We start from the raw sequence: 18,492 nt of genomic DNA on the forward strand, positions 1-18,492 counted from the left end.
ACCTGGGAAGCATGTACACAAAGAGGCAAGTCTCATAAGGACATAAGAACGGCCGTACTGGGTCAGACCAAAGGTCCATCTAGCCCAGTATCCTGTCTTCTGACAGTGGCCAAGGCCAGGTGCCCTAGAGGGAATGAACAGAACAGGGAATCATCAAGTGATCCATCCCCTGTCACTCATTCCCAGCTTCTGGCAAACAGAGGCTAGAACACCATCCCTGCCCATCCTGGCTAATAGCCATTGATGGACCTGTCCTCCATGAACTTATCTAGTTCTTTTTTGAACTGTTATAGTCTTGGCCTTCATAACATCCTCTGGAAAAGAGTTCCACAGGCTGACTGTGCGTCGTGTGAAAAAATACTTCCTTTTATTTGTTTTAAACCTGCTGCCTATTAATTTCATTTGGTGACCCCTAGTTCTTGTGTTATGAGAAGGAGTAAATAATGTTTCCTTATTTATTTTCTCCACACCAGTCATGATTTTATAGACCTCAATCATATCTCCCCTTAGTTGTCTCTTTTCCAAGCTGAAAAGTCCCCAGTCTTATTAATCTCTCCTCATACGAAAGCCTTTCCATACCTCTGATAATTTTTGTTGCCTTTTTCGGAACCTTTTCCAATTCCAATATATCTTTTTTGAGATGGGGTGACCACATCTGCACGCAGTATTCAAGATGTGGATGTACCATGGATTTATACAGAGGCAATATGATATATTATTATCTATCCCTTTCTTAATGATGACCAACATTCTGTTAGCTTTTTTGACTGCTGCTGCACATTGAGCGGATGTTTTCAGAGAACTATCAACAATAACTCCAATACCTCTTTCTTGAGTGGTAACACCTAATATAGTTGGGATTATGTTTGCTAATGTGCATTACTTTGCATTTATCAACAAGTCTCCATTTTGCACATGTAAATGTGGGGCAAATATGCATGTCCACTGTTACAGAATGTGCTGTGCTTTGAAAAATGTGGTCCATGGATCAGTGTTCCGCTCAAGCGTTGAGGCAGGCTGCCCTCATACTCTCATTTTTATTCTTTCAATAATAAACAGGAACAAGCACACAGCTGGTTGGAGCACAAAGGATCCTGCAGTCCTAAATCTCCAAACTTCACAGCTGAGCTGCACAGCATTTCAACACAGAGAAAGAGGGACCCACTGTGGCCAGATGGGAGAATTTCTATTTCTTAATTCTATCCATTCTCACTTCTATTGATCTTCATCCTTCTTGTCTGTCAACCAGCTTGGCAGTGAAAGAAGTCTGGTTCAGAGTATGCCCACTTCTATCCACCTATCTGAAAGACAGGTGTTTTCTTGGGATTCTGTTTCCAGTGTCTGTATTACTGGATTATTCTTCACCAGAAATTTCACCTCTTAAATGTTCCTGAGCAATAATCATAGCTCTGAGGGAAGGTGGGGCATTACCCTCTGCTGCAGCCACTCATCTACTGCTGTATAATTTCAGGATGCAGCAAGGTTTTTGCCAGAGGCATCTTCAATAACATCAGCAACCATCTCAATGGTTTGTTAACTAGGGTAAGGGGGAACTGGCTGATCAGAAAGGAGGAAGCATCTATTTACATATCTTAATTAACAGCAATGATGTGAAAGTAAAGAGTGGCTGCTTCGCACAGACAGGGGTTGCCTGGACAAAAGCCAAACTCCTACACCAAACAGACATTCTCCTTGACTTGTGCGATTGTTACTTAAGGAAAACACTCTTTTCCAGATATTTTTCGGACCCAATTCCACTTCCCACTGCCTCTGTAATCTCCAATACATCCCAGACCACTCCTGCTCCCCTTGTGGGCTTCCTTCCCTACCTAATATTTCCTCCATCTATCCCAGCACCCTCTCCCTCCGACCTCTTCAGCTTCCTTTACTGCTTCCCCTTATACAAATATACTATACCATCCTGTACTACTGGTCAAATACCACAGCAGTACCAGTGCCTTGGCGTTAAACACTCCCTTTGCCAATTCAGAATCTGGACCAGTATGACAGAATACTAGAGCCTTTTATTTTTAAATAAAAGGAGGAAAACCAGATACTTGATCCCCATTTTAAGCAAACAAGTAGAAATAATAAAGTTTTACATAAGTCCTCAACTAGCTAAGTACAAGAGTTTAATGTGGTTTTGGTAAAAATGTTGCAGGTGCTAATAGAAAAACCTACAGGGGTTGATGCCATGATCCCTGGGATTGTTGTGGAGGAAAATTCCCAAAAGTTTTCTCTCAGTTTCCAACAGATCATTCGATTGCGCATATGGGTTAGCATGCAGGTGGTCTGAACACAGATTTTTGGGATCTGCCAGAGCCCAAGGCTTTCTACACAGAGCCCATGTACCTTCATGATGTCCCTTAGTCTCAAGTGAATCTCCCCCATACCCCGGTTAATACAGCAGCAGGTGAATCATACTGACATTCACTTTGTTCCTTTGCTGGCTGCTACCCTGTATATCCCAAAATACATTAGCCTACATTTTCAAGAGTAACTAGTGATCTTGTGAGCCCAAGTTGACACCTCAAAGGAGTTTCCATGTAGTGGATCATGGCATCAACCCCTGCAGGTTTTCCTTTGCTAGGGGAATCCTTCCACTGTCTTCGCTGTGTCCCAGTGAAGCACTCTCAATGGGCCCCATAGACAAGGGGATGGTGCTGCAGACACATCTGACCCACTCTCCCCTCCCCACATCCCTCAGGGACAGTGGGAGATGTACAATAGACTCAACTCCATGTACAGATGTAGTTGAGGAAGGGATCCAGCTCACAGTTTTGTCATATTTTCATTTTATAGACTAGGGAGCAGGTGAGGGGAATAATATAAAAGACTCAAAGCCAGAGTAAGAGTTAGAGATTCTAATTCAAGATCGGTTGCATATCATAGAAAAGCTCTGGGTAAGTGTCCATGAAAGTCTGGTCATTTTGCACTGCTGCTGTGGGCAGCAGTGAGAGTGACAAGAATAAGGTCAATTTCACTATGTTGCTGGTTGAGAAAGCTACAGGGTCAGTTGCAGCAGATATAGTTACTGGAGCTTTCAAGGAAGAGGAACATGCAATCACTGAAAAAGGAACACAGTAGCAGAGAAATTCCCCTCGTAACAGCCAGGGAAGTCCAGTGCTCTTTCCCAAAGCAAGTCAATAGCGTTTCACTGTCTGAATCAATTGAGGCAGAAGCCACTGCACTGTTTGGAAGAACTTTCTTCTGAATCCCAGCCCAGTAACAAAACCAACTCTGGGGATTTTCTGGTTAAAAAAAAAAAAATTAAATTCCTGGCACCTGTTCCCAAGAACTATGCACCTAGAGACATTTCTACCAGAGATGGATATATGAACTCTCCCCTCCCCATTCTCTCCAGCAATAAGCCAGATACTCTCAAAGGTTGTTTGTTTTTTTTTAAACAAAGGATACCTATGTCTCCAGTGAAGTTTCTGTATAAGGACCTGTGACTGTAGTCCCAGGGGTGCCATGCTGAGATTGCTCAATTAGGGCAAACTGTAAAGAAGGGCAGAATCTCCAAAACTGGTGGTTATTCCAATACTTAGATCCACCAAGCCAGAAACAAAACAGCTTCTATAATACCTTATTGGTTACTCAGAAGCCAAAAACACAGTTCCCTTAAAGCAACCCAGCCTTCTCCCAGACAGCCAAGTCAAATATGATGAGGATTACTAAAAATCTTGTTCATCATATAAAAAGTTCTACCAATCCCAAAGGATCGGACACATTACCTCCCAGGTTAATGAATATTTCAGATCTTACCCAAATACACACTTACAGCCAATTATTATTAACTAAACTAAGATTTATTAAAAAAAGAAGAGAGCGTATTGGTTAAAAGATCATTATACATACAGGTATGAAGAGAGTTCTTAGGTCAGTTTTATAGTACAGATGGTGAGCTTAGAGTTGCAAAGCATCCTTTCCAGAATCACTTCATTAGGTTATAGTCCAATGTCCATATCCAATATCAGGGCTATCCAGAATGGCACTGGAGACCACAGTCTTGCGACTCAAACTTCCCTATGAAGCTTAAGCAGATCTGAGGTCCCAAGCGTTTTTAACAGAGATTTTTGCAGCCTCTTGACAGCACACAGTCCTTGGCTGAACAATAGGCTTTTGAAGTAACCTTCTATTTCCTAAGCATTACTAGTAATTAATTAGTACAAGATATTTATCTATTAAGCAGTTCATAGATAATTTATACAAACTTCAAAGAGAAGTACAAACAATGAAATTATTACACCCAAGTTTCATTTAAATGTTAATATTCCCTTTTGCTCTCTGAATCAATAGACAGGATTCATCTATTTACATGGTTAACATCTAACAAGATATAAGTACCATATATACTCATTCATTAGCCTGTTCGTTTATAAGCCGACCCCCCAAGATGGATAGGTAAAAATAGCAAAAACTGTATCACCCTTTCATAAGCTGACCCTATATTTCAGGGGTTGGCAAACTTTGGCTCCTGGCCCATTAGGGTAAGCCGCTAGCGGGCCTGGATTTTTGGTTTACCTGGAGCATTCACAGGTACGGAGCCCCTCAGCTCCCAGTGGCCGCAGTTTGCTGTTCCCAGACAATGGGAGCTCCTGCAGCTCCGATTGGCTGGGAACAGCGAACCGCAGCTGCTGGGAGCTGAGGGCCTCCATGCCTGCAGACGCTCCAGGTAAACAAAATGACAATATATTAGATATTCAAAGCAATGATTCCATAGAGTTTAAAATCATCAAATTTTGGTGTAGACCCGTTTATAAGCCAACCCCTGCTCTTTGATGTGTCAGTTTTTTACCAAAAATATTTGGCTTATGAATGAGTATTTACAGTAAACACATACAATTAGTACTACCTCTAATTCTCTAACAATACAGGTTTGCATGTCAAAGCTCTAGTCTATTTAACAGGGCTATGTTAGCTATTGCTAAGGAACAGCCCTAATTACCATTTATATACTTCTCTAATATGTCTTTAAAGGTTCAATTTGGCTAATTTAGTCTGCAAGTTGCTTAACCCTTTCTGGCCCTGTGTCACAGGAGCTCTTTAAATCCTAGGACAAATAGTACCAATATTTTGGTACCATGCCAAAAATCAGTCGCTCTCTAACTGTATAGTGCCTATTTCAACATTTCTGTTAACCTGGTACATGGGTGTCTAGCATCTTTATCACTTACTAAGTCTCAGAATATCTTGGAGATAAATGTACAGCCAGTTAATTGCATTACAATGTTTTCTTCAAATGACAGGAAAGGTCTGGAAAACCCAATTGAGAGGGAGGAGTTTATAATTCTGAAGTAGGTCAGACTCTGAGTTTATAAAAATTGGGCAGTGTCCTTTTAATTACTTCTCTCAGCAAGCAGGAGACATGTTGACTCATTTCCATGTGGTCTCACCATTACCAAGGTTCTTTGTAAGATCTGTTTTCTTGATTTTTTTCAGGTCCCTGGTTGGTGCCCCAGAGCTGTAGTGAGGAATGAATGGTCCAGCAGATCCTTCAAGCCTATTCCTCAACTCCTCCCTGGAAACTTCAGAACAATGTGGCAAAGAGACCCATATAGAGAACATCCTTTTTGCCACTTTTTATCTCCTGGATTTCATCCTGGCTTTTGTTGGCAATACCCTAGCTCTTTGGCTCTTCATCCGAGACCAAAAGTCAGGCACTCCAGCCAATATTTTCCTGATGCATCTTGCTGTGGCCGACCTGTTTTTTGTGCTGGTTCTACCCACCCGGCTAGTATATCACTTTTCTGGAAATCACTGGCCATTTGGCGAGATCCCATGCAGACTCATTGGCTTCCTTTTTTATCTCAACATGTATGCCAGTATCTACTTCCTCATGTGCATCAGCGTTGACCGCTTCCTAGCCATCGTGCACCCTGTGAAGTCCATTAAACTCCGCAGGTCACTTTACGCCCACTTGGCATGTGCCTTTCTTTGGGTTATAGTTGCTGTTGCAATGACACCTCTGTTGGTCAGTGTGCAGACAGCTGAGATGAACAACACGACTGTCTGCCTACAGCTCTACAGAGAGAAGGCATCACGCCATGCTCTCGTGTCCTTGGCAGTGGCATTCACCTTTCCATTTATTACTACAGTGACCTGCTACTTATTGATTATCCGTAGCCTGAGGAGTGGGAACAGAGTTGAGAAGCACTTGAAGGAAAAAGCCATCAAGATGATCATAGTTGTCCTAATGATCTTTCTGGTCTGCTTCGTACCCTATCACATCAATCGCTACATTTATGTTCTCCATTATGATGGCACCAAGACTTCCTGTGAAACCCAGCGAGTCCTGGCACTCAGTAACCGCATCACTTCCTGCCTTACCAGCCTGAATGGCGCCCTTGACCCAGTGATGTATTTCTTTGTGGCTGAGAAGTTCCGTGAGGCCTTGTGCAGCTTGTTTTGTGGCAAAAGAGCTGCAATGATGCCTCCAAGTTATGAAGGGAAGACAAATGAAAGCTCACTAAGTGCTAAATCTGAATTGTGAGCAAGTGATCATATTTGTTGTCACTTCCGGGCACAACATAGCCAAGAGACTCTCTAGAGAGTAAAAGCAAGTGACTCCAAGGACAAAGATGTTACCCCCAGAGTCAGTACCATTCCTGCAATATCAAGGAGGAGAGTTCAGTTATTCTGTGCAGCTACAACCAGCAATGGCTCATCTCCGCCAGAAAACAGATTGTAATCTCAGTAAATCACAAGACATCTGAACATGAATGCAACAGCAGCAGCATCTGTTGCCCAATCCTGAAGCTGAGGCCTGAATATTTAAGGATGGAGGAAGGAAACAAGAATGTAATCAATCCATGATTTCTCCATCTAAGAGTTTTATACTCAAGGCTCATTCAAGCAAATGTTGGCCACCCTGAGAAACAGAACAACTAGAATTCAAGGACTAAGGCCTGGTCTACACCGGGGGGCGGGGGAGGGGGGAATCGATCTAAGATACGCAACTTCAGCTATGAGAATAGCGTAGCTGAAGTCGACGTATCTTAGATCGAATTAAAATTACATACTTCGCGTCCTTGCAGCACAGGATCAACGGCCGCGGCTCCCCGTCGACTTTGCTTCCGCCTCTCGCACTGCTGGAATTCAGCAGTCGATGGGAGAGCGATCGGGGATTGATTCATCACATCTACACTACACGCGATAAATCGATCCCCGATAGATTGATCGCTACCCACCGATCCGGTGGGTAGTGTAGACATACGCTTAGATTCAGTGGGTGATTGCCCCCTGCCCAACATGCACACCCTCCCCTGAAATACTATGTTGTGCCAGCCAAAGTGATTCAGTCCTGGGGTATCAGAGGAGAATAGTAGTGTCTCTAGATCTATTGTGAATATTTGTAGAGAGTTGGGGGGATATGGTAGGCCTGTTGAATAGGGGGAAAGGGAAACCTGTGGCTGGAATAAATGGGAGACATCCTGATTCCCCAGGGATGTCAAGTTATTGTCGCCACAGGCCTCTTGTCTAAGCCCAGGATTTGGGCATGAGCAGTAAACATCATGCTAATATTTCAACCTGTCCTTGGGTTTGTGGTCTAAGGCCCTAGGAGCTGCCTTCAGTTACAGGCAGCATTTTCTGAACAAGCCTTGGGGTGTAGTCCTGTTTGAATTATCAATCACCTTAATAATCTCAGGCTAAAATAAAAGGGAATGGAAAGAAGTCTCATGAAAAAAATCAGTAAAGGGAATATCTTCCATTGGTTTATAAATGCTGAACCCTAAAACTGAATCCCTGTCAAAAAAAAAAAAGCCAAGAAGATGAAAAGTAGATGTGTTGAAACTGTGAAACCCAGTCTGCTTGGGGAAAGCCTTAAAGCTCTTTAGAGTGTTTTGTTTGGTCTGAAAAACATTTCATTTGCTACATATGATCACTAACCTAGTTTAGCTTAACTACCCTCACTGATAAATGTTGCACCCAATGGAACACATCTGGATATTAAAACAAGCAGAGGAGGTAGGAGAAATCCCATGCTATAAAAGGAGAAGAGCAGAAGAATCCATTGTGTCCACTAGGAACCTTGCTAAGCCAATCATATTTGCCTCTGAAATGCTTAGGTACGGCAGTGATGAGCACAACAGAAAGCCATATGATAGATCAATCTTATTTACATATTCTACCCATGCCCTTGGGAAGGAGCTCTCGATGTCTCCAAGAGTTTAGATCCTAAATTATGAAATCAAATAGCTTTTTATCTTGGTTAAGTTTCTGGAATCCTGACTGCTTTCCCAGCTGGTACCCAGCCTGGTCAAAGGCACTGGCCAATCAGAGACACTAGCCAAGAAGCCAAAAGGAAAATCCATTAACTGTAATTCTGGATGCCTAGAGACTGGTGTTATACGGAGGATTACTTGAACAGGAAGTAATTATGGAAGGCTCCCTGGTGGACAGGATGAAGCAAATAATCCTCTTCCCTTTTCCCACGTTGATCACATCAGCGGGTAGAAACATCAACTCAATGACTCTCTCAACCCCTGCTGGACAGAGGTATAACAGTCTGAAGTTAATCCACTGTGCTTCAGAATTCAAAGCTATCTGCCAAACTGTCTGTCTCTCTTCTTACCGGGATGTGCTTTTGTACAAGTTTCATGTCCTCTTTGTATTATTTTTGCCATTAATTTTTTTAAAACAAAAAACTTTTTGGACTTGTTCAGACCTATTATACATATATAAAATAAATAGTTTAAAAGGATCAGTGAGGAGATGGTCTTTTTATTAACAGAGGCTCCACCTCAGGCCATGGCTACACTTGCAGGTGTGCAGCGCTGGGAGTTACAGCTGTCTTCGTACAGCTGTGTAGGGAAAGCGCTGCAGTGTGGCCACACTGACAGCTACCAGCGCTGCAGTGTGGCCACATTTGCAGCATTTGCAGCGCTGCTGGGAGTGGTGCATTATGGGCAGCTATCCCAGCGTTCAAGTGGCTGCAATGTGCTTTTCAAAAGAGGGGGGTGGGATGGAGTGTGACAGGGAGCGTGGGGGAGACAGAGAGAGTGGATTTTTGGAGCCGACACTGTGTGTCAGCTCCCTGCCTTGCAAGTTCTAAGGACTGGAAGATACACAGCACCAATCTTCAATCATTTTAAAACTTTCGACCCCTTCCCCCACCCCTCTCTTATTCACTAAATGCAAATAGCCTTCAGACCACATAAGCAGCTGTTTCAAAACGGACCCCCCTCCCCCCACTTCTCTCCTCAAGCAAATTATCTCTCTCCTCAAGCAAACACTAGCAAACACTAGCTGTGCACATTCCAAAGGAATTCCCCTGCCTGCCTCTGCTCCAGCAAACAGGAGCTGTGTTTGTTTTTTAGATAAGCAGCTCCGGGAGCCCGGAGTTCACAACAAAACAAAGAGAGGCATCACAACAAAACAAAGAATGTTATCTGGTACTTAAAACATTTTGGGAAGGTTCCGGAGGTCAGTTACAGCGTAGTAAGATTAATCACTGTTTACACTTGCTCCCCAGCGCTGCATCACCAGCGCTGCACTCGTTATACCTGAGGCAGATCAGGTGTACGGCCAGCGCTGCAGCCAGGGAGATGCAGCGCTGGATGTGCCTTGCAGGTATGGACAGTTACTAAGGCCTGGTCTACACTACGCATTTAAACCGGTTTTAGGAGCATTAAACCAATTTAATGCCACACCCGTCCACACTAAGAGGCCCTTTATATCGATATAAAGGGCTCTTTAAACCGGTTTCTGTACTCCTCCCTAACGAGAGGAGTAGCGCTAATATCGGTATTACCATATTGGATTAGGGTTAGTGTGGCCGCAAATCGACGGTATTGGCCTCCGGGCGGTATCCCACAGTGCACCACTGACCGCTCTGGACAGCAATCTGAACTTGGATGCAGTGGCCAGGTAGACAGGAAAAGCCCCGCAAACTTTTGAATATCATTTCCTGTTTGCCCAACGTGGAGCTCCGATCAGCACGGGTGGCGATGCAGTCCGAAATCAAAATCCAAAAAGAGCTCCAGCATGGACTGTACGGATGTGATCGCTGTATGGGCAGGCAAATCTGTTCTATCAGAGCTCCGTTACAGAAGACGAAATTCCAAAGCATTTTTAAAAAATCTCCAGACAGAGGCCACAGCAGGGACTCAGCACGCTGCTGCGTGACAAACATAACGGAAAGCCAAAGAATCAAATGGACGCTCATGGAGGGAGGGAGGGGGGACTGAGGACTCAAGCTATCCCACAGTTCCTGCAGTCTCTGAAACGCATTTGCATTCTTGGCTGAGCTCCCAATGCCTGTAGTGTCAAACACATTGTCCGCGGTGGTTCAGGGCATAGCTCGTCAATTTACCCCCCTCAACCACCCCCAGAAGTAAAAGGGAAAAAAATCCTCTCTTGACTCTTTTAAATGTCACCCTATGTTTACTGAATGCTGCTGATAGACGCGATGCTGCAGCAGTCAATGGCAGCATCCTCGCCCCCCCTCATGGGTGGCTGATGGTACAATATGGCTGATATCCATCGTCATCATCAGCCTTGTGGCAGATGGTGCAGTACAATAGGACTGGTATCCATCCTCATCATCAGCCCGTGAGTGCTCCTGGCTGGCCTCTGGTGAGGTCGGCTGGGGGCGCCTGGGTAAAAAACTCCTTATCATTCCCAGTAGATGGTACAGAACGGCTGGTAACCATCTTCATCATAGCAACAGGGGGCTGAGCGCCATCAGCCCCCGCCCTTCATGTGTAAAGAAAAGATTCTGTACTGCCTGGACTATCATAGCAGCGGGATGCTGGGCTCCTCTCCCCCACACTGCTTAATGTCCTGTCTGGACTATCATAGCAGCTGGAGGCTGCCTTCCCCTCATTTTATCTCACTAACAAGTCACTGTTTCTTATTCCTGCATTCTTTATTACTTCATCACACAAATGGGGGACACTGCAACGGTAGCCCAGGAAGGCTGGGGGAGGAGGGAATCAACAGGTGGGGTTGTTGCAGGGGCACCCCCTGTGAATGGCATACAGCTCATCATTTCTGCAGGATCTGACACGGAGCAGCTGTGCTCTCTGGTTCTCTGATACACTGGGTCTCTAGTACACTTGCCCCATATTCTAGGCAGGACTGATTCTATTTTTAGATACCATAAAGGAGGGATTGACTCAGGGAGTCATTCCCATTTTTGTCTTTTGCGCCCCCGGCCGATCTCAGCCAGAGGCAGCTATGACAGCAGCAGATGGTGCAGCACAAAAGGACTGGTAACCGTCATCTCATTGCCAATTTACAATGGCATGGTAGATGGTACAGAACGGCTGATAACCATCTCTGCTATCATGCAAAAGCAAATGAATGCTGCTGTGTAGCGCTGCTGAATCGCCTCTGTCAGCGGCATCTAGTACACATACGGTGACAGTGACAAGAGGCAAAACAGGCTCCATGATTGCCATGCTATGGCGTCTGCCAGGGCAATCCAGGGAAAAAGGGCACGAAATGATTGTCTGCCGTTGCTTTCCCAGAGGAAGGAGTGACTGACCGACATTTACCCAGAACCACCCGCGACAATGATTTTTGCCCCATCAGGCACTGGGATTTCAACCCAGAATTCCAAGGGGCGGGGGAGACTGCGGGAACTATGGGATAGCTACGGAATAGCTACCCACAACGCTCCAGAAATCGATGCTAGCCTCGGACCGTGGACGCACACCACCGAATTAATGTGCTTAGTGTGGCCGCGTGCACTCGATTTATTATACAATCTGTTTTACTAAACCGGTTTATGTAAAATTGGAATAATCCCGTAGTGTAGACGTACCCTAAGTTGCAGCGCTGTAAACCCACCACCAGCGCTGCAACTCTCCAGTGTAGCCAAGCCCTCAGTCTCTCATGCCCCTTTCTCTCTCACATGCAGGCCAGCATCACGCCTGGAATCCTTTCCTCTCCAGACAGCCTCCTGCCCATTCACCCAAATCTATCCACAATCTACTAGCATTCTGCCTTCAGGCCCCTCCTCTACCCATATGTCCTTGATAGTCAGTGTCCTGTCCATTGCCCTTTCTCTACCCATCTCTCACTTTCCAACCACTCAGTCCTACTCCGGGCTTATTCTGTGCCTTTCTATTCTTCATCTGCCACTGTGTTTTTGTTTTATTGCGCTAACAGACCTCCTGCTCCCACATCCACAATGTACCGGGCTAAGCCCCTGTGGCTCTGCTCTCTCTTACCTGCCAGCATTTTTTACGAAGCCTAGGTCGGCAAGTGCCACATCACAGAGCTCACAACGGAAGCATTCTGGGTGCCAATTATTATTCATTGCCTTGATCACACGTCCAATAATGAACTCACCTTGGAAAGAAAAACACAACCCTTAGATGCAAACAGAACCAAATTTGAGCAAAAAATCCCTTACCCACATCCACCCCCATTCCTTTTCAATGCCACAAGGCCCAGTATATTCTGACTTGCTGAAAATACCACTTCCTCCCACAAGAGTACCAGAAGAACATCTTCATTCCTAACCACTGCCAGAGTAATTCTTTGTTACTGTCCAGAGAGCCTGATGCTTAGGATGACCCTTGGGTTAAAATTTTCATCCCCAGTGATCCTTTGCCTCATGACTTCTACCCAGGGAAGAGAAGAGACTAGATAGTTTTGCACATGGAGATCTTACCACATTGCCCACAGCAGGGTGCAAACAGCATCTGGAAATCATGCTCACAATACTTTCGACCCTCAAACTGTTAACGAAACAAAGGAGAGAAAATCCTCAGTGAATCACAAACTGTCCACTGTAAAAATTCATACCATTATTAGAGTTTGCAGGTGACAAACTTGTAAAGGTTAAGCAAGCGTTTTCATTTCCAACTCATTCTTCGGTTGCTTGTCATTGCCTTGAAAAAAATCCTTCGAAGGTGACACTTTCCATACTTTGTCTCAGCCCCATGGAGAATTTTCTTGGACAATGGAGCCAAATCAATGCAGGTATGTTTAATGTGGGCAAAGGTGCAGGGGAAAGCAAAACCAGAACATACACAAAACACTACTACTCCTATAATTAGCTTTTCTTGTCCTTTTCTTCTGGGTTCATGTACCTCAAAAGAGCTCAAACTTGACATGATTGTTGTCCACATGGAAAATGAAAAAGAGCTTAGCATTTTAAAAATTAGATAGTTTTCAAATTACATGTTTGTACATGTGCTATAGAAAAATTTACAGCCAATTTTCAGACAAGTTCACTAATTTTGGTTACCCAACTTGAGAAACCTTGTGCCAAATTTTCAGAAGACCCAAGAACCCACTCATGCCCTATTCCGATATGCAATGTTGAGCACATTATTTTTCTTTCCTCCCCTTCTCCCATCCCCCACTTTTCCTCAAAAAAAATAGGAAATTAAATACAGAAACTTAAGTTAGTGCAGTATTAGAGCTCAGGAACTGAACATGCAAAATCAGGAAATTAAGAAGTGAAGATTCTGACAGAAACGTTAAGCCCCAGCTTTTCAAAGGAGACCATTTTCTTCTCTGGTGCACTAGACAACCACAGAAATTATGCCCACATTATTTGCAACCATAATTAATTGTGGATACAAATTCTACCATTTAGGTATTTAAGTACCTGTCCTAATTTGTGCTTGCAAGTTAGTTACTTATCCATCTCTATGCTAATATTTATGCCTAAAACTTTATATGAACAAAACACAGGGACAATTTTAATATGCGTGAAACTGAGATCCATCTGAAAACTGGGCCCTAAAAGGATGCTTTCAGGTCAAATCTGGCCAGAAATTTAGACTTTATAAAACGTGCCTTTTAATAAACAGGATGTGCATGCAATGTGGTCGAGTTAACATTGATATAGGAATCTTACATTATGAATTTCCCAACGTCTGCATGGTTCAGTCCTCTATCTTAATGTGCTGGTGTATGTTTTTTAATTTAGTTTTATATTCTAAATATATATTTTTCTGTTCCACTGCATCCTAATTTTGCTTAATTTATGTTTAGCCGGGATGAGGGGGAAATGACTTTAACACAACTCTGGATTTGTCAGTCAAGTCAATGATGATAACGTTTAGGATCAAAAGAAATGGAAATCAACAAGATTAGGGAACTGAAATTCTCCATCCCCACAAAGTCTCCCCATACTGGTCAACTGGCCAGATGGATTTCCCAAGGAGGAAGACAGCAGTACATTTAAACATAAAGCTAGTTTAGTGTGTGATCATTTCAAGGTTGAGAGAGACAGAAGCCTATGGGAAGGGAAAAGGCAGAGGGGACTGCTGACAGCACAGGACCTATTTGAGCTAATATGGAGCCCCCGTGAAGCAATCTGACTGGGCCCCTCACTGAAAAGATAAGATTCTGTGGACAATCTCCTGCATTGTCTGCCCCACCAACTTGGAGGAAAGAGCCAGAGGAAGAAGGTGGGAGAGGAATGAGTAACAAGTCCAAATACAGAGTGTGCATTTGTGCAGAACTGAAGGAATAATTGACAGTGATTTCCTGACAACATGAGGATATGGGAACCTGAAATGTATCTTAGTGGTCACATGATAATTGTAAAAATCACAGCGTCACTTTTGTCACACCCTGAACAAGTAGCTATATTAAAATAAGGAAAATGGTAATATCCTACAGCTACAATGCTTCTTCCTATCCCATACCCTTCTGCCTGGCTTCCTGCTATGGTTTTAAAGAAACAGTTCCTGTATGCTCACATCAGCCAAGGTCACGAAATAGAAGGATAAGGTTGAAAAAGAGAAGACTGAAAAAATTGGGTTTGTTTAGTCTGGAGAAAAGAAGACTGAGGGGGGGACATGATAATAGTTTTCAAGTACATAAAAGGTTATTGCAAGGAGGAAGGATAAAAATTGTTCTTAAACTCTGCAGATAGGACAAGAAGCAATGGGCTTAAATTGCAGCAAGGGCAGCTTAGATTGGACATTAGGAAAAACTTCTTAACTGTCAGAGTGGTTTAGCACTGGAATAAATTGCCTAGGGAGCTTATGGAATCTCCATCATTGGGGATTTTTAAGAGCAAGTTGGACAAACACCTGTCAGGGATGGTCTAGGTAATACTTAGCCCTGCCTTGAGTGCAGGGGACTGGACTACATGATCCCTCGAGGTCCCTTCCAGTTCTATGATTCTATGATCTCATATCTGCAGGGAATTACAGTTATCTCCATTGATCTCCCAGCAGCATAGAGCATCTCACATTCCCATGTCATGTGGCACCGGACCATGAGCATTTCACCTTGACCTGACGAGGTAGCCCCTCACTCTGGTGACTGAGGCCCCTGCTGCTTCAGATTTAGCAGCAATGTCTGACCCAGCCCTCTGAGAGGGCTAGTTACACTGGGAAGGAAAAAGCAGACAGAAACACTGATACACTGATAGTGGGCTTGGTGCGGGCAAAGAATGACACTGGAAGCATTATCCTGTCAGATGCTGAGTGCTCTCAGTTTTCACAGAGTTCACTGACAGCCACAGATACTCAGCATCTCCCAGGATTGGGTTTTTAAAGGGGGAAGTCAAGAAACTTGCTATAGCTTCACATAGGCAACCTTACCTCATAGAAGAGTCCATCTGGGAACTGTCGGAAACACTGCGCACAGACAAAGCAGTTCTCATGATAGAGCTCGCCATTGCTGTTCACGATCCTCTCCGAGGGATCAAAGCGAGCCTGGCAGCGCTCACACACTGCATTTGCGAGGGCATCAGACATATTACTGAGGAGGAAATAAAGGTCAGAGTCAGAACATGGGCAATGTCACAGCTATCAAATGAATATGCATACATCATACAAGTAACATTACAGTCACCAACATCTTTTCATCCCTTTTTGCACAAATAAGTACGATGAAAATAATGCAGCATGCAAGGGAATGGAATCAACAATTTATTCAGAATCAACATCCGATATCTGTTTACATCTGACACAGGTGGAGGTGACAGCCACATAGTAATTTGCAGAGCTATATGATGGATTCATTTATCTTTCATCTTTGACCACCTTGCCTGCCCTCTGTCCACAAATCCCCATCCTACCAACTTACTCCAGACACCCTCCATTAAAACACAAAATAAATGAAAATCCCTGCAGAGAAATGTTTTCTCCTTTTCTCCTCAAATGTATAACTGCCCCACCCCCTTTCAACAAACATCACACTTGCCTGAGGCCTAGGCAGGGCCGGCTCCAGACCCCAGCGCGCCAAGCGCACGCTTGGGGCGGCATTTTGCCGGCAGGGCGGCAGCCGGGTCCGGCGGACCTTCCGCAGTCATGATCAAAAGTGACGCTGTGATTTTTACAATTATCATGTGACCACTAAGATACATTTCAGGTTCCCATATCCTCATGTTGTCAGGAAATCACTGTCAATTATTCCTTCAGTTCTGCACAAATGCACACTCTGTATTTGGACTTGTTACTCATTCCTCTCCCACCTTCTTCCTCTGGCTCTTTCCTCCAAGTTGGTGGGGCAGACAATGCAGGAGATTGTCCACAGAATCTTATCTTTTCAGTGAGGGGCCCAGTCAGATTGCTTCACGGGGGCTCCATATTAGCTCAAATAGGTCCTGTGCTGTCAGCAGTCCCCTCTGCCTTTTCCCTTCCCATAGGACCAGTGGACCTCCCGCAGGCATGACTGTGGAGGGTGCGCTGGTCCCGCGGCTCCGGTGGACCTCCCGCAGGCATGCCAGCGGATGCTCCACCGGAGCCGCAGGACCAGCGGAACCTCCGCAGGCATGTCTGCAAGAGGTCCCCCGGAGCCGCGGGACCGACGACCACCAGAGCGCGCCCCGCGGCGCGCCGCCCTGCTTGGGGCGGCGGGATTCCTAGAGCCGCCCCTGGGCCTAGGATGAGAAAACATGAGTCCAGGTGTTCTATGTATTAAAATGTCATAGCGTTAAAGTCCTATCTCTCATGTCCCTAGAGGGCTAGGAATGGCAACTTCAAAAAATGGGGAAGATTCCCTGTTTCCTAATGGAATCAGCTTTATTTTAAAATCTGGAGTATCGAGTATCTGAATTTAAAATGGTGTGACGGGTTCAATCACAGAGACCCCCCTTGGGACTGTCACCTGGCATGCTGAAACTACCTCTGAAACCCTTTTCCCTGTTAGCTTGGGACTCCAGAACCCTGTCTTGTTGACACACAAGCCTGCTGCAACACAGACCCAGGGTCTGAACCATGTCCCCAAAGCTGCAGGCTTTAACTGAAAACCACTCAGCAGGTACTCCTGTCTCAAGCACTCAGCTCCCAATGGGATCCAAACCCCAAATAAACCTGTTTTACTCTGTATAAAGCTTATACAGGGTAAACTCATAAATTGTCCACCCTCTATAACACTGATAGGGAGATATGCACATCTGTTTGCTCCCCCAGGTAATAATCACTTACTCTGGGTTCAATAATAAACAAAAGTGATTTTATTAAGAATAAAAAGTAGGATTTAAGTGGTTTCAAGTAATAACAGACAAAACAAAGTAAGTCATCAAGTAAAATAAAGCAAAAACACACAAGTCTAAGCCTAATACATTAAGACAGTGTTTCCCAAACTTGGGACACCGCTTGTGTAGGGAAAGCCCCTGGTGGGCCGGGCCGGTTTGTTTACCTGCCACGTCCGCAGGTCCGGCTGATCGCAGCTCGCTGCTCCAGGCCAATGGGGACTGCTGGAAGCGGCGCGGGCTGAGGGACGTACTGGCTGCCACTTCCAGCGGCTCCCATTGGCCTGGAGCAGCGAACCGCAGCCAGTGGGAGATGCAATCTGTCGGACCTGCGGATGTGGCAGGTAAACAAACTAGCCCGGCCTGCCAGGGGCTTTCCCTACACAAGCGGCATCCCAAGTTTGGGAAACACTGCATTAAGAAACTGAATACAAGTAAATCTCACCCTCAGAGATGTTCCAATAAGCTTCTTTCACAAACTAGACTCCTTCTTAGTCTGGGCTCAATCCTTTCCCCTGGGATAGTTCTTGTAAGTTGCAGCTCAGGTGGTAAGTAGGGTATTTCTCAGGACTGCAGCCCCCTTTGTTCTGTTCCACTCCCTTTCATAGCTTTGGCACAAGGTGGGAAACCTTTGTCTCTCTCTGGGTTCCCTCCCTTCCTTCTAAGTGGAAAAACACCAGGTTTAAGATGGATCCCAGTACCAGGTGACATGATCACATGCCACTGTAAGACCTCATTCTCCATTCTTTCAGGGTTGGCCTGCACATACCTAGGAAGGTTTGCAAGTGAACACAGCCATTTACAACCAATTGTCCTTGTTAATGGGAGCCATCAAAGATTCCAAGCCATTATTAATGGCCCACACTTTGCATCATTACAATAGGACCTTAGAGAAATACTTCATATTTTTAGTTTCAGATACAAGAATGATACATACATATAAATAGGATGAACACACTCAGTAGATTATAAGCTTTGTAATGATACCTCTACAACAGACCTTTTGCACAAAGCATATTCCAGTTACATTATATTTAGACTCCTAAGCATATTTCCATAAACATATGGAGTGCAACATCATCCATGGT

The 18,492-nt window shown here is 44.6% G+C and overlaps 2 protein-coding genes across 3 annotated transcripts in view; one reads left to right on the forward strand and one right to left on the reverse strand.

The window, feature by feature from the left end:
- The window catches only part of LIMS2 (LIM zinc finger domain containing 2), a 66,132-nt gene that overhangs the window by 16,843 nt on the left and 30,797 nt on the right, over nucleotides 1-18,492 (reverse strand). For both annotated transcript variants that reach the window (XM_045030569.1, XM_045030567.1), the window contains 3 exons: nucleotides 15,528-15,687; nucleotides 12,629-12,695; nucleotides 12,183-12,303 (listed from right to left, as the gene is read on the reverse strand). In XM_045030569.1, the coding sequence (XP_044886504.1) occupies nucleotides 12,183-12,303; nucleotides 12,629-12,695; nucleotides 15,528-15,687 (348 nt within the window). The remainder of the gene's footprint in view (nucleotides 1-12,182; nucleotides 12,304-12,628; nucleotides 12,696-15,527; nucleotides 15,688-18,492) is intronic.
- On the forward strand, nucleotides 5,463-6,778 carry GPR17 (G protein-coupled receptor 17). The gene has a single exon (XM_045030571.1). It carries the CDS (start codon nucleotides 5,480-5,482, stop codon nucleotides 6,494-6,496), a length of 1,017 nt encoding a protein of 338 aa, XP_044886506.1. The 5' UTR covers nucleotides 5,463-5,479; the 3' UTR covers nucleotides 6,497-6,778.

The sequence above is a fragment of the Mauremys mutica genome, chromosome 9, assembly GCF_020497125.1.
Source record: "Mauremys mutica isolate MM-2020 ecotype Southern chromosome 9, ASM2049712v1, whole genome shotgun sequence".
NCBI classification, from domain to species: Eukaryota; Metazoa; Chordata; order Testudines; family Geoemydidae; genus Mauremys; species Mauremys mutica.